Source organism: Suncus etruscus, chromosome 11 (assembly GCF_024139225.1).
Source record: "Suncus etruscus isolate mSunEtr1 chromosome 11, mSunEtr1.pri.cur, whole genome shotgun sequence".
Lineage (NCBI taxonomy): Eukaryota > Metazoa > Chordata > Mammalia > Eulipotyphla > Soricidae > Suncus > Suncus etruscus.
In genome coordinates, this window is record NC_064858.1 from 71,820,279 (window position 1) to 71,835,224 (window position 14,946).

Genomic DNA, 14,946 nt, shown 5'->3' on the forward strand with positions numbered 1-14,946 from the left:
AGAGAACTAGTAGAAATGTGCAGATAGGGACCTGAGCCATGGCACAAGTGGTAAGGTGTCTCTGCTAGCCTAGGACAGACCACGGTTTTATCCCCTGGTGTCCTATATGGTTCCCAAAGCCAGGAGTAAACCCTGAGTTCATAGCCAGGAGTAAACCCTGAGCATCACCGGGTGTGGCCCCAAGACAAACAAACAAACAAAAACAAAACAAAGAAAAAAGAAATGTGCAAATAGCAAGTAATTTTTTCTCTGCTTTTTCTCTATTTTTCTCTGCTCACTCCCTTCATCCCCCCAGGTTTTCTTTATACACTCATTTCTTTCTACTTTCAAAACAAAGATAGTGAGCTTTAAAAATTCACTTTCTCTTTTACTATATTTCACATATTCACACAGAGAAGCAATTATAGTCTGCTGATTTAAAAAATAAGTAGTGAGTTTATGGTATTGCTTTAAAATATTTGCCTAGAATCTAATTTTAGTTCATTTTTTTTTTTAAAGAATCTGGAGCTATAACTAAGAACAAGACATGGAGCTTCAGGACATTTTTACTTGAAAATTTAAAGGAGAAAACTTTAAAAGTGTGACACACCTCTATTTAGGTCATTTCTCACATTGGTGGGTTAAGAGAAGAAATAAGAGATGTAATAACTACAAAAAGAGGACCAGGTAGCTTCACGATTAACTCACACTCTTCACATGTGGAGAACTATGATCAAAATAAATGGTTATTTTTATTTCCATAAGCTCTGTGATGTCTTGAAAGGAGAGTCAGAATAGGGCAGACACAATTCCATTAATACTGAAAGGTAACAAGTTCAAATGATTGAAGTATTTGGATGATCTTTGGGTATATAATTAAAAAAAAAAGGAAATTTTGGTTTTTCTTGGTCTTGCACACCTGATGGTGATGAGGGCTGCCTCCTGACTGAGCTCTTAGGGATCACTCCTAACGAGCTTGGAGAACCATATGTAGTGCTAGGGACCAAACCTAGGCCTGCTTGTGCAAGGCAAACAGCCTACCTGCTGTTCTATTAGTGTGTCCCCTGAAAGAGCAATTTTAAAGCAAAACGAATATTATCAGGAGATTTTAAAGCCAACTATCTCTAATTGGGGAGAGGGTGCACACAGAGAGCTTGGATCAGTAACTTCTGGCTCTGTGCTCAGGGATCACATCTAGCTAGCCAAAGAGGACCAAAACTGAGTCAAGAGCATTAAGACAATTTTTAAATAATTGGTTCTCTTAAGTAACTGGCATGCTTAAAGCTTCTTCCATTATTTTGTCAGTCTTTCTGTGCTTCCTATAACATGTAGAAACGATTTTATTTTTCAGATGATGCTAAAAACAAAGTTATTCAATGGCTAAGCTATCTGGTCATTTATTCTTCATTGCATTTACCCAAACATGTTTGCAGAATATTATCTGGACAAAAAGTTGTACATGTCCTTTGAAGGGGAGATTTAAGTTTAGAATGGTGAAAATAAGTTACCTTTGAGTTTTGGAAACATATTTTTCTTCTTATAATAATTTATATTGTATACCAATATGGATTTTTATGAATTTTTATATGTATATGGATTGTAATAGTACATTTCCCAGGGGTGCTTGTGGGACTTGGACTACTATTTGTGTTATCAGCAATACAGGACCTTTAGTGTTATTACCTGCAGTAATTGGGAGAACAATGGGGGACTGAGCATGGGTGAAAAGGGAGGGTGCATTATCAGGCTCAAACTCAGAGCCTCTTGCAATCTAGATATAAGTTCCATAGTTGGGAGATATTTCTGACTACAGTTCTAAACATTTTTTGTTTGTTTTTGTTTTGGGGCCACACGCGGTGACACTCAGGGGTCCTGGCTGTGTGCTAAATGAGAGAAGTAGAATGCCTGTGTCGAATACAGGCAGCAGTGGGGAGATGAGGGGCATTGGTGGTGGGAAAGTTGCACTGGTGAAGGGGAGTGTTCTGTTTTTGACTGAAACCCAACTATAATCATGCTTGTAATTATGGTGCTTAAATAAAAAATTAAAAAAAAATCGCTCCTGGCTTGGGAGACCATATGGGACACCAGGAATCAAACCAGGTCCGTCCTGGGTGCTATCATTCCAGCCCCAGTTCTAAGCATTTTTAAGAACTATGAAACAAGTATAAATGAAGCTAATTTACTGCTTTCCAAGGAGATTATGAGAAAGATGTTAAGTTTGGAGTCAGCTGCTTTTGGGTTCAGTCTGCCTATATTGGCAGAGTGATAAGGGTCTAATATTTCAAAGTCAAATGACCTCTCTATTGTTTCTGATCTGATCTCTAGTCTAGAAAATAATAGCATTACTATACTACCAATGTTAAGATGATGTCATGAGCAATAAAAATGTCCCAAACAATATTATGAAATTGCTTTTCAGCTACAATCATACAAATAAAAGTTATGATTAAGATTAAGATTAAAATGTTATTCCTTCTTTAAATAACCGGTTTAAATGGTGGAAAAATCAGGGCCCCTGTAAAGTTATGTGGTAAAGGAACAAAATAGAATCGTTTCTTACATATATGAGGAATAATTTAAATATTTTAATAATTTAATTATTTAAATATTAAATATGTTTCCTAGATTGCCCTTGTTCCCAGAATATAGGGAGGAGAAGAAAAATTAGTGTGAGTATTTGTGTGTGTGTGTGTGTGTGTGTGTGTGTGTGTGTGTGTGTGTGTAGACACCTGAGAAGCAATAGGAGGGCAAGGATTGGAGGATTCAGGTACATGGATCACGTTAGGAAATGATAGAGCAGGGCTAGAGTGGCTGTTCAGTGGGAAGACACTTGTCATTCATGTGGCCAACCCAGTTTTGATCACCCAGCACCCTATAGGGCATCGCAAGTACTGCCACAAATGATTCCTGAGTGCAGAGTTAGAAGTAAACCTGGAGCATAGCTGGATATAGGCCCTAACAAAAAACAGACAGTCCCTCAAAATAATAGAGCTAGATATTCAAAGCAGAAGTCAACAACACTAAAATCATGAGATCCAATATTAACAAGCAAACTGTCAAAAGTGCCCGCCATGATAGCAAGAGATGGGGGAGGGGACCTGGGACTCTGGTGGAGGAAGGCTGATATTGGTGTTGGGATCAGCATTGGAACATTATAAACCCAAATTTGGGATTATTCATTATAAAACATTATAAAACCCAATTATGAGCAACTGTACATCATGGTGAATTTTAAAGAAATTTTTAGAAAGATCATTGTTGGAGAAGTAGCTAGTTACCTAAGTTAGAAAAGTGGTATGTCCCGGTGGCAGAGGATGACATTGCAGATGGAGAACTCAGTGGGGACTGGCTGCCTGTGTCCTGCAGCCCGCCAGTGGAATGGGATCGCAGCCACTCTTTGCCCTCCTCCTGGTTGGCCTGTCGAGATGATGGGGTGTATCTGCAAAACAGCATAGCTAAGACACTTCAGCACATCCATTGGGCCAGGTGCAGCCAGACAAGGACACAAGGCAGAGGAGCTTGCAATTTAGACTGAATAACACTCTAAAGAGATCAAATTGAATTCTAATTGCATAGTTCTTCTGGGTGATTTGCCACCATCTGCTTTAATCTCACAAGGGGTGAAAAATAAAGGATTTCAGAAGAAAAGTATGCTTTTGTGAGATATGCAGTTGAAAATCATAAGCAATGAGCAGACAGCCATGTTAATTGAGAAGAACTCAAAAGCACAGGGTTTGGAGGACACGGAGAGGAGAAAGTGAAAGCAGTCTAAGTATGAAAGACAGTGATAGGCCATAAGCCAAGGACATTGGAGTGGTGGATGGTCATAGAGAAGCAGGGGAGATGGAACAGAAATTGACAGTTCTCTTTTTTTTAAGGGAAAATATTTGTTTGGTTAAAATATCAAATGACATTCTGTCTAAAAATTTCCAATGGAGGGAAAAATGGGCCTATGTTATTGAAAACTAAATTTCTGGCATATAACCTTCAAAAGAGTAATGGTAAGCCTTTCTTTATCACTAAGATTTTGAGAAAAAGGGTGACAGGGAAAAATCTCTGGCCAATACTCATTTTAACAAGAGTAGCAAATTTCTAGCATCAAACAGCAACTTTTCTTACTCATACTATTACACCTCTACTAGAAGTTTATAAATCCCTTCAGATAAAGTGTTTAAAAAAGATGGCCAAGATATAAATTGTCATTCTATTTTTGTGATTATTAAGTACTCTGTGTATTCTATAATTCTACTGTTGTACATGTTTAACTAATTTGAAAAATAACCACATTTTTGAAAAATATAAATTAACACTTTCTTAAGCCTTTATAAAAATCCATTAAAATTAATAGCTTATAATACTGTCATTTAATAGTGAAATATATTTATTTTATTTAAATTAGAATATCCCTCAACCTTTCAACAATCATTGAACTTATTTGTGGTCCTTTGAGGTTCTGCAGTTTAGCAAGCATTTACCTCTGAGGTGCAAAAATCAGGGAAGTAAATTTTACTTTAATTTTCGAATGTTAGTTCTGCATTTCACCAAAAAGTTGCTGCCCTTCTCACTGCCAATAGCATGACCACTGAACTGAATTACTTCAATCTTGACCTTTCAGAACATATTGACCTGAAAACTATCTCATCAGTTCCTCAGAGAAGAGAGAACATGCAGATTAAAAGGTGGAATCAGCTTCCATGTCAGCTTCATTGCAAACAAACAAAGAGAGGAAGAGAGATAGCACACAAAATATATAAATAACAGAGAAAGGCAGCAAGTGTGCTGAGGAGAAATATGTACCTGAGTCCCTTTTTGGGCAGTGTATTTCTGTCAAGCTGCATGCTGTTAAAACAAAGAAGACCCCTAAGGACATAATGTAAATAAAACTTTCAAATTACATATGTTACCAAAAGGTTTCCCTGTTTGAACTACCCAGAACAATGGTTTTGGTATCACATATTTAGTGTTTGAGTCATTGGAAAAGGTCAAACAAAGGAGACCAGATGTCAACTGTTGTAATACATGCAGTGATCGGGTGACAGAATTCAACTATGAGTACAGAATTACTAGAAGAGCTTCATCATGGGTATGTATATGTCCCACCCAATTTTATTAACAATTTTTGTCTTTTCATGCAAGTGAAATACTTCTGCTATGATTTCATATATATGAAAATCATCAGACAGAGGTCTGCTTTGCTAAGGCCAAAGTGAAAAGTTCCAATGGCTAGAAAGAGATATATTTTTTTTATATTGGTCTTCAAATCAATTAAAAAAATAATGGTAGTCTATTTCATTTTAGGGTGAGGAAAATTTCATTTAAAATATATTTAATAAATACTGTTTTAAATACAATAATTTTGGCATCATTTTAATATATTTAATAAAATAATGCCATCCTTAAGAAATTATAAACAAGATATAGAAAAGGCACTCATTATCAGTCTCATTTTTAAGAAACCTAACTTGGTTACAGAATGAGATGTGAGGATGGGCCTGAGAAAATGAGTAACAGCCTGCCCCAAATAGCACCAGAGTGTCAACAAAGTGACAATAGGGTATTTCTGTTACTGTTTCTGGTATGTGGATAATTCAAGAATAAAATTAATTTAGAGTTTTGAGCTTTCAGAATTCAAACTCTTCTCATAAAACACCAAATAATGGAAATAAAATCCACAGAAATGTATAATGAAAATGATAAGACATGAATGTAGACACATTGACTTGAAGTTCAGTATGCAAAATCAAAGCTGAAATGTTTTCTTTGACATATACTCCATTACTTTGGACTATATAGAAAGCATTCCAAAATAATAAATATTAATTTTATATAGTGCGAACAGCCACAAAACATGCTTATTATATAGAGACTAGCTCTAAGATAAAGCTTGATTATAGACATTTTGTATAACAGGCTGAACAAAAACCAATTATATTGAAAAAATATAGTAAACCTTTAAATATAAACAAAACTGAGCATGTGTGAGATCATGGTCTCAATCTGAGCTCCATAAAAAAGATAGAAAGAGAAGAAAAAAAGACAATATTTCACATGTGCAAACTAAAGTATAACAATGCAGATTATATAGGCATTGTTTTAAAAATATAAGTTTTATATATACATATATATTTAAAAACCATGTTTATATGATGCAGTAAATGTAACTAAAGAAATCCTAGAAAAAGTACACTTAAATTTACTAAAGATTTAAGTAGAAATAAGTGTTTGAATCTGGGCATTTAGAATTGCACTGCAGATAATTTTTGTACCACCAAAACATCACTGGTTGCTGGTTTTAACCAGGTTGGGAATGCCAGAATTGGGGATTTTGCCAACTGTCAGACAGAGACAGACAGGGTGTTTGCAGGGTGCCAACAGCTGCTCTATAGGAACAGGAGGATACAATTGCCCAGTCTGAGTTTTAAAGATAAATCAGATATTTTCAAAGTTAGCTACTGCCTTAAATAGTTTTAAATGTTTCATTAGGTCACAGGAAACAGAACAAACAGAACAGAACAAAATGGACTGGTTGAGTATGGCCATGAGCCAGCAATAATCTTGGGCGGTAATAAGGAAAGTTGTTGAACAATTTATTTCATATTGCTCATCTTCAATTTAGTGTTTGTTCTAGTGAAAAGGAGTGGCAAAAATTTAAAATCAACAAAAACTACAAATTTAATAAACTAGGATATGAATATCAAGAAAATATTTTGAAACTGTAGACAAATAGTAAAGTATTGAACTACATGTATCAATACTAGTCCCAATTTGTCTGGTCAATATTGAACATAATTTCACTTTTTTTTCTTTTGTTTTTGCTATGTTGCCAACATTCTACTGATGATTTAATCATGGTAAATCCAGGAATACTGGGGAGGTAAAAGAACTTGGCGATAGTGGTATTTTTGGTGACCATTAGTGTTTCTACTACTGACACATAGACAACCAAACTCTCTTTGAAAGCTTTATACATGTCATGAAACAAGCAACATGAATTTTATTAAGAAAAAGCGGCAATTTAGAGACAATTTCTTGACAGGAGATGTCATTATTCAAAGATCTGAGAAGGCAATTTGGGAGGAGTTGAGAGCTACTTTGGTCAACAATGATATTTTCTAATATATATTAGGTAAGGTAAGGTTTCTCTATTTCAAGTTATTTTTTTCCAAAATATTCCCAAGCTCATTAAACCAGAGGGAAACATAGCATTACAAATGTTGTAATGCCAATTCCATTCAAGAGGCCCATTAAAAATGATAACAGTGTTTTATGTTCTCTCTTCTCTAAGAATTTATATTGGATTTTTTCCCCTCTAATTTGTTTGTGAGTTCTCCAGTCATCCATTTGCTTTTGGTTTTGGTTTTGGGTCACACCTGGTGGCACTTAGGGGTTACTCCTCGCTCTGCACTCAGAAATTATTACTGGCAGGCTCAGGAGACAATATAGGATGTCGGGGATGGAACTCAGGTCAGCTGTGTAAATGCAAGGCAAATGCCCTACCTACCGTGCTATCGATCAGAGAATAAGTATAAACTCCATTTATGTGGTCTTGTAAAAATGCTTAAGTCATCACTGTTGTGACCTCTATATAGTTCTAGAGCTAAAGTGTGGACATTAACTTCTCTTAAGAAGACATCTTTCTCCATACATATATGTGCCTATATTGACTCACAAGCTCTGCTACTGCCTGATTTTTTGGACGCCATTTCTTTTGGACATTTGGTGGCAGGAGTGCAGGAAGGGCACCATCATGATGGAACCTTAATTACTCTGAGTCCCGGGTGTCAGCAGGGAAGAGGTAGCTGGAATCCAGGGAATATGGGGTGACACGACAGAAAAGAGCCCCTCCAGAAAAGCTCACCTTTCTGAGAGAGTAGATCTCACACTACCCGTTCTCATGAGCAGGCTCTGGCCCTCGGAATGGCCTGAGGTCAGTCCCGACAGAGAGCCGTGGTGGCTGAGGGGGAGGTCAATGGACTCAGAGCTTGTGTGGAGGCTAGTCAGGGACTGGTAACTTGGCATGTCCTTGCTGCCAGCAGAGGAACTGCTCAGGGTGGCAGCCCACACGAGACCACCTGAGGGGAAAGAGTGAACCGAGGCCGGGCTGGACGCCAGCGAAGGACTCAGGCTCAGCACATCTGCAGTTAGGTCTGTGGGTTTACTGAAGAGAGGGCTGCTGCCGCCACTCAGCCCGCCAGCGCTGCCCAGGCTGCCCGTGCCAGACGACGGCGAATCCAGACTGCCTTGCCGCGCTAAGGTGGTACTAGGGCTGGGCATGGCTGAGGAGCATTTCACACCCTCAGGACTAGGAGCAGAGGCAGATTTGCCACCTGCCTTGGCCCCAAACAACCTAAAAGAAAAACAAATAACAACTTCAGTTGTTCCCAGAAACTCCAGCTACATTCACATTCAGGCTTTCACAACATAGAGCCAAGCATGCTTCGGTGACCCTAGGGCCCCAGCACCTTCCTTGTCTCTATGTCCATGAACCTGAATAAACTTGACCTTTTTAAAACTGGGGTCAAAATTTCTCAGATCACTGGAAGGAGCTTCCCATTTGGGGAGAGGGTGGTAGAGAAGTGGACAAAGCCAAAGCTACACCGAGCATGAAGACCCTTGGCTTTTCCCAGTGAAGGGCTCAGAAGAACTTTTCCCATTAATTAGATCACTTGACTATCTACTTATTGATAGAACCATTATGATGAAATAACTTCTACTCATTCGTTAGGAAATGGTTCACTTTTTGTCTTTCAAAATTCAAAAGGAACACTTCCAGCCCAGTTTTCAAGACTCTGAGGCCTATCTAGAAGTTTGAGTGCCTCATGGCATTATCAGAGATCGGTGGCTGAAACCACAATGGAAAGGGTTGGTAACTTGGCAGTTTCTCTGTTTTAAAGGGTGTTAGGATTGTTGCCAGCGTTATTCAAATACATGTCTATAATGTGATTTGAAACATAGTAGGAAGTAAGTAAGTCACGTGTTGGAGTTTCGTTGAGAAAACATTTTAGTTTTGAAAATGAGGCAGATGATATAAGTAAATTTATGTAAATATGGAGGTCAAGTGATATGAAGTAATGGCACAATGATTATTGATTAAGGTGTGATGAAATTCATATTTTCTACCGTGAAATTACTACGAATATGAGAAATCGTTTTATAGGTAATGGGCCACTGGGGGGCACTATTAGTCTTTGCTTAAAGAGCAAAAATAGTTAACTGCACAAATCATAGATAATTCTTACCAATGAGAAACCATATTTCAAAGCCAGCATTGCAGGATTAATATGTCTTCTGAGGAATATTAGGTAGCCTATACGCTTTTCAAGAAGTCAAAAATCTAAGATTCCTTGAAATGTAAACTAAATGTTTCAAGACCTCTTTACTCCCCACATATCAAGAATGTTGGTTTAGTCAGTATAATAGAAACAAATGTTACAAAGCCTTACCATGTAATAAAATAGAGACCATAATCTAGAATGTCAGAAATGGACTCAGATCTTCTCACCAAGTTTTTAATTGTGTATTGTATTGTCACATAAAACATGTTGGTTTTTACAAGTAGTGACTGGCATCTCAGTGTATGTAGAAACCCAAGCTTTCTATACCAGAAAAATGTCCCAGCACAAAAATCCAATCTTTTTCTTTACCAGAGCTCAATGAAAGGAAGAAAGAGCTTCAGGAAATCTAGTTTACCTCTTTTTGTTATCCTGTAGCAAACATTTTCAAATTTTGTTTCCAAATTCTGTCTACACCATACTTTAACATTCATCAAAAACTCAAGACTGGGTACAGTGAAAATCTGTTCAATTATGTATAGTTATAAAAGTTGTTTTACTACAATTGGCAAATGCCAACACGAAAGTAAACAGTGGGAATGAAGACTAAGAGTCATAAAAGCCTCTCTTAGCTTTCTTTTTGCACTGCATAAAGGAGAGCTGGAATATTCACAAGAACCTTACCAGCTATTAATCTGCTTTCTCACTCTCCCTATGTATTGCCATCTGCCTTCCAATTGCTTAGATGTTTGTGTTGCTAACAGTATTACATTGATAGTGAAACTGCCAAGTTTTACAAAAAAGAGCATTGGGGTTTTTATTTTTATGTTTTGCTCCACCATTCCCCACCCCTCATCAATATGATCTGCTTCTTAGGACTCACAGCATTCAGAAACAAAGTGAAAAATGTTTCTCCAATATCTGCAACCTAGAATGTAAGATATAGAGAAATATAGAGAACATATGCGCACACGCACTATCTTTTCCACTCCCTCCCAGAGAGGTGAGGCCCTGGGGCTCACCTGTGCCCACATCCAGCACCTGATCTCTGCCGGGCATCCCTGGGGAAAATCTTACCTCCGAAAAGTCGGTGAAGCGATATCAGGGTACTTGGACCCCGGCTGCCTGAGCCCTGGCGTCCCACAGGCACTGGCGGAAGTGGGGCTGGATTTTGGGGAACCTGACAATGAGACACTTTCAGAATCAGACACGGCCACTTTATCCTTCTCCCTGTCTGTCTGGTTGACGGTGACGGGACTGGAGCGGCCAGACCCCACCTTGGTGGGTTCCCTGAGTTTGGAAGTGGCGGCACCCGCTGACTTGCTGCTGACATTGGAGTCGATGCTGCTGGAGCTGGAGCGGTGGCCGCCACGGCCTGGGACCCCACTGCTGGCCTTGGCAGGGCGCGGCAGGCTGCGGTACTGCAGGGAACTCTTGGAGGTCGCCTGCAGCCCCGCGTCCTCCTGGTTCTGGGACCCGTCCAGGCTAGTTTTGCGCCCAGCATTGGACTTTCCGCCGATGGCAGCAGATTTGGGGATCTTCCCCAGTGTGGCTGAGCCGCTGGTGATGGTGGCCCCACTGCTGGTGATTCCCGTGCCCGACCCCACTCCACTGGGCTTCTTGAACCCGAAGGAGCCTGTGGCCGACGACCTGCTGATGCCCGAGGGGGGCTTCTTGCCTTCGTCCCCGCTGCTTTTGCCTGCATCGGAGGGAGATCTCTGCAGAGAGGAACCCTTAAGGGGCGTCTTCCCTTTCTCTGAGGATTTGGCATCATCCGTTTTCCCTGCTGAAGGAGAAACACACTCATACAGTGCTTGCCAAGTTAGAGCTCAGAAATGCATTTTCAAAACACTACAAAGGATGGAGTTAAATGAAGTCCCATCCCAAGACCAAGTTGTTTTTGATCTGAGAAAATGCTGTCTCTCTCTGTCTCTCTCACTCTATCTTCTATATTGAGAACATAGAGCACAAAGCAACTGAGTGGGGCTATGAGGCTGAGAAGAGCAAATAAAGGCAGGGTTTTTGTTACTTCTATTATTTATAATCTGCATACAACTGTCCTTAAGGACAGTACTTCTTAGCAAGCTAAGAGGTGGAAAAATCATCATGAAGCCATGCACGTGAGGATCATATTGGACGGACTGGCATGACATATCAGTACTTCAGGAGGAGCTACCTAAAATATAGGGAGTCTTAAAAATAAAAAGAAAGAATGCATTTCGGAAGAATTATTTCACTTTTCTTTTTCTTTTAGTCAGTTAAATTTACAAATAGTGCTTTTATTTCTGGCATTTCAACCAGCTTAGATTAATCAGATGATTCCTGTTTCTACAACTTGGCAGTAGAGTCGTGATAGACTTGAAAGATCCCCAAACTCATCTAAGAAAGTCTACATGGAAGCAATCATATGTTTAGGAAGCAGACAGACATAAAGGACACATAATGTAGACTTAAAGACCATCTGGAAGTGTGGTCTATAATCTGACCAAATTTCTTAAAAGCTGGTGAGAAAAGAACACGGAATGGATAGACAGCTAGAACCTCAGGACCTACTGTCCTACTACTGCTAAAGACCAAGCATACCAGGGGTCTTGAGTGCTCCAGTCCCAGCTTTCTGCCTCGCTGGTGCCCCTCCATGGGCCGACGCACCCCTTATCCAGGACCCCGTCTGGGAAACAGGGAGCCCTGCTTTCTGGCTGGCCTTGTCTGAGTCCTCAGGGAACGTCGCCAAGATGCCCTTCCATCGTCCACTGCCATCTCCATGGCTGTCCTCCTCCTCTACACCCTTTCTTGTCTCCTCTGAGCTGTCCCAAAACTCGTCGGGAGCAGATCGCTTTTCCAAGTCCATCTTCAGCTGGGAAGAAAATACCACAGGAACAAAATCGGTTCAACATGTATTAGGTACAAGAAGAGTCTTACATTTCAGAGAGTCAGTTACTCCCTCCAAAGCATCAATAATTTATAATTCAGAAGAATTTTAAGGAGTTCTATTTTTATCAGGTCTTTATTTGAGTTTCATTAATTTTAGTCACCTAATTTTTCCTATGAGAAAATGTCAGAGGAAATTCATACAGAAACCTTAATTAAGCACTCCAGAGAGGAGGAACTTCTCTGTCATCTAATAAGAAAAAGTCAGACAAGATAAGATTTAATTAATCAATGTCCCTTACAAAAAGATCTCTCTTAATTTACTGTTCTTCAAAGATCCAAAAATACTTGATGGCAATATAATATAACCAAGAATAATACATAGCTGAGGTCTTGGAACAATTTTAGATCCAAACCAATAAATGAACCTGGCAGAAGCAGCTCTGGCAACATAAGTCTGTATAGATCAGGTTCTCATCAATAGACATGGGCATATATACAAGTGATCTTTAACTTACACAATATTTCAAAATAAGAGGGGAGATTGTACATCAATGGTGTAGGAGCTTTAGGGCTTAAACAGAAAAAACTCTTGTACTGAAGGAGGCAGCTCACTCTCACCTGTGTGTTCTTCCTGGAGGGGATGGTGATGTTGGAGTAGGAGCTGATGGAGGACGTGGTGTTGAGGTCATCGGTGCTGATGTTATCGAGGGTGTCACTGAGACCACTGCTCACAGAGCTGCTGTCGTCCCAGCTAAAGGCAAGACATGCAACGGTGAGGTCGCTGTTAATGTTGTTGCCCCCCTCTGCTCATCAGAGCCCCCTGAATGGCCACGGGAAACCAACCTCTCCCCTAACTTTACCAAGAATGATTGATTTCCATCTCCCATATAAGAGAAATAAGAATGGAGAGCACACCTAAAGATAACTGTAAGTGAAGTTTATTAAGATCAATTTCTACATTCAAATGCCAGAAAAATGTTCATCAAAAGAATGAAAACACAACATAACTACAAATATCACATGGATCAGAAAAGAATATCTTTACTGATCACAATGTCTTTTCCCCCTCATAAATCAACCAGGATGCACACACACACACACACACACACACACACACACACACACACACACACAAGACTTCACAATTTGTCAAAAATTAAAACAGAACTATACATGGTCAGGAAGCACCGAGTAATTCTTCATTCTTTTTGTTTATTTTTAGAGTTTTGTGTTAGTATTTGTATCTTGGCCACACCAGGTGCTGGTCAGGGTTACTCCTGGCTCATGCTAAGGGGTCATTCCTAGTGGTGCTCAGGGGTCCATATGGGTTGCTGGGAATTGAACCAGTGTCAAATGCATGGAGGCAAATGCCCTACACACTGTCTTATTGATCTGATCTATTCTTTATTCTACGTTGTAATTGCTTTCCATCATTCTCTGAAACTTCAAGATTGGTATTTAATCATATATTGAGTCATATACATGACTGACTTGAGTATCAAATTTTAATCAATTCTGATCAGATTTACCTCTTGAATGAAAGATAGACCATTGAACAAAACTTCTCATTTCAGACCTATCAGACTTTGTACCAATGCAATTGATTCTCAAACAGAACAAGCCTAGCCCACAGAGCATGTTAGCAATTCTTTCTGCATAAGGAACATCTCTTCCATTCTGAAGCTTAGGACTTACTCCTGACTTTTCCCTCAAGGACCACCCCTGGGAGGCTTGTGAGACCATATGTGATGTTGGGAATTGATTCTAGGTTGACCATGTGCAAGGCAAGCACCATAATTGCTGTACTATGCTCAGGCCCAGCCTTGAACCCATGTTCACCCCAGAATTCACACCCTAAAAAGGACCTTTTTAAAAATAAATGTTATATATCCTAAGCTCTTATTTAATGCTTCTTTTTATAAGAAGAATATATTAACCAAGTAATTATTGAAGTGATTTTGCAAATTATATCCTAACCATCACTAGTTAATTCAGTTATAAACAAGAGAATATTGTGACCTATATTTTTGAAGAACAAAAATGAAGAAAACATGGTTATATTTTTTCTACCACATTCTAGGCAAGCTTTATTTTTCAAGGCCATTGTATATGAAACCATAAGTCACAATAAAATATACATACTTATTTTATGAGCATTCATAGAATTTTTTTTTGTTTTTGGGCCACACCCGGTGACGCTCAAGGGTTACTCCTGGCTATGCACTCAGAAATTGCTCCTGGCTTTGGGGACCATATGGGATGCTGGGGTCCATATTAGGTTATTAGCCACGTACAAGGCAAACACCCTACACTTACGATACTGCTACGGCCCCAAGAATTCTTTAATCATTTAAACCCAAAGACCTTTTCTATGTAATGTTTAAGATACTAAGAATCTATTTGTACTTTTGTTCCAATATATAAAAGTATCCACTCAAAACTAAATGAGCACAAAAATCACTGAGACATGCAACATCCCTTTTTTTAATCAGCAAATGCAATACACTGTCTGCAAAGTTTGAACATTTAAATCACTGAAGTGTAACTTTTCTATTACTTCAGGGTCATTGATAGAAAGATATTTGATATATATCAACAAATATTTATTCAGCATTTCAAAAGAAAGAAATTTTGTAATCATAAAAAAGCCATTAGAAGACTTGAAAAGTTCTAAATAATAAAATGACATAATATACTAAAATGATTTCATGCTAAAAACTAACTTAATCTCAAAATGTACACATTTTTATTGCCATTTACAAAATAATTTTTCTGGAATCTTTTAAGATTTTAAGATATTATATTCTGCCAGTGCTCACAAACT

The 14,946-nt window shown here is 38.8% G+C and overlaps 1 protein-coding gene across 1 annotated transcript in view; it reads right to left on the bottom strand.

Annotated features, from left to right (window-relative positions):
* The window catches only part of NAV3 (neuron navigator 3), a 531,493-nt gene that overhangs the window by 79,556 nt on the left and 436,991 nt on the right, over positions 1-14,946 (bottom strand). Inside the window, exons 13-18 of the mRNA XM_049783639.1 lie at positions 12,741-12,873; positions 11,835-12,105; positions 10,329-11,037; positions 7,838-8,326; positions 4,777-4,818; positions 3,258-3,418 (exon numbers count right to left, since the gene is read on the bottom strand). Of these exons, the coding sequence (XP_049639596.1) occupies positions 3,258-3,418; positions 4,777-4,818; positions 7,838-8,326; positions 10,329-11,037; positions 11,835-12,105; positions 12,741-12,873 (1,805 nt within the window). The remainder of the gene's footprint in view (positions 1-3,257; positions 3,419-4,776; positions 4,819-7,837; positions 8,327-10,328; positions 11,038-11,834; positions 12,106-12,740; positions 12,874-14,946) is intronic.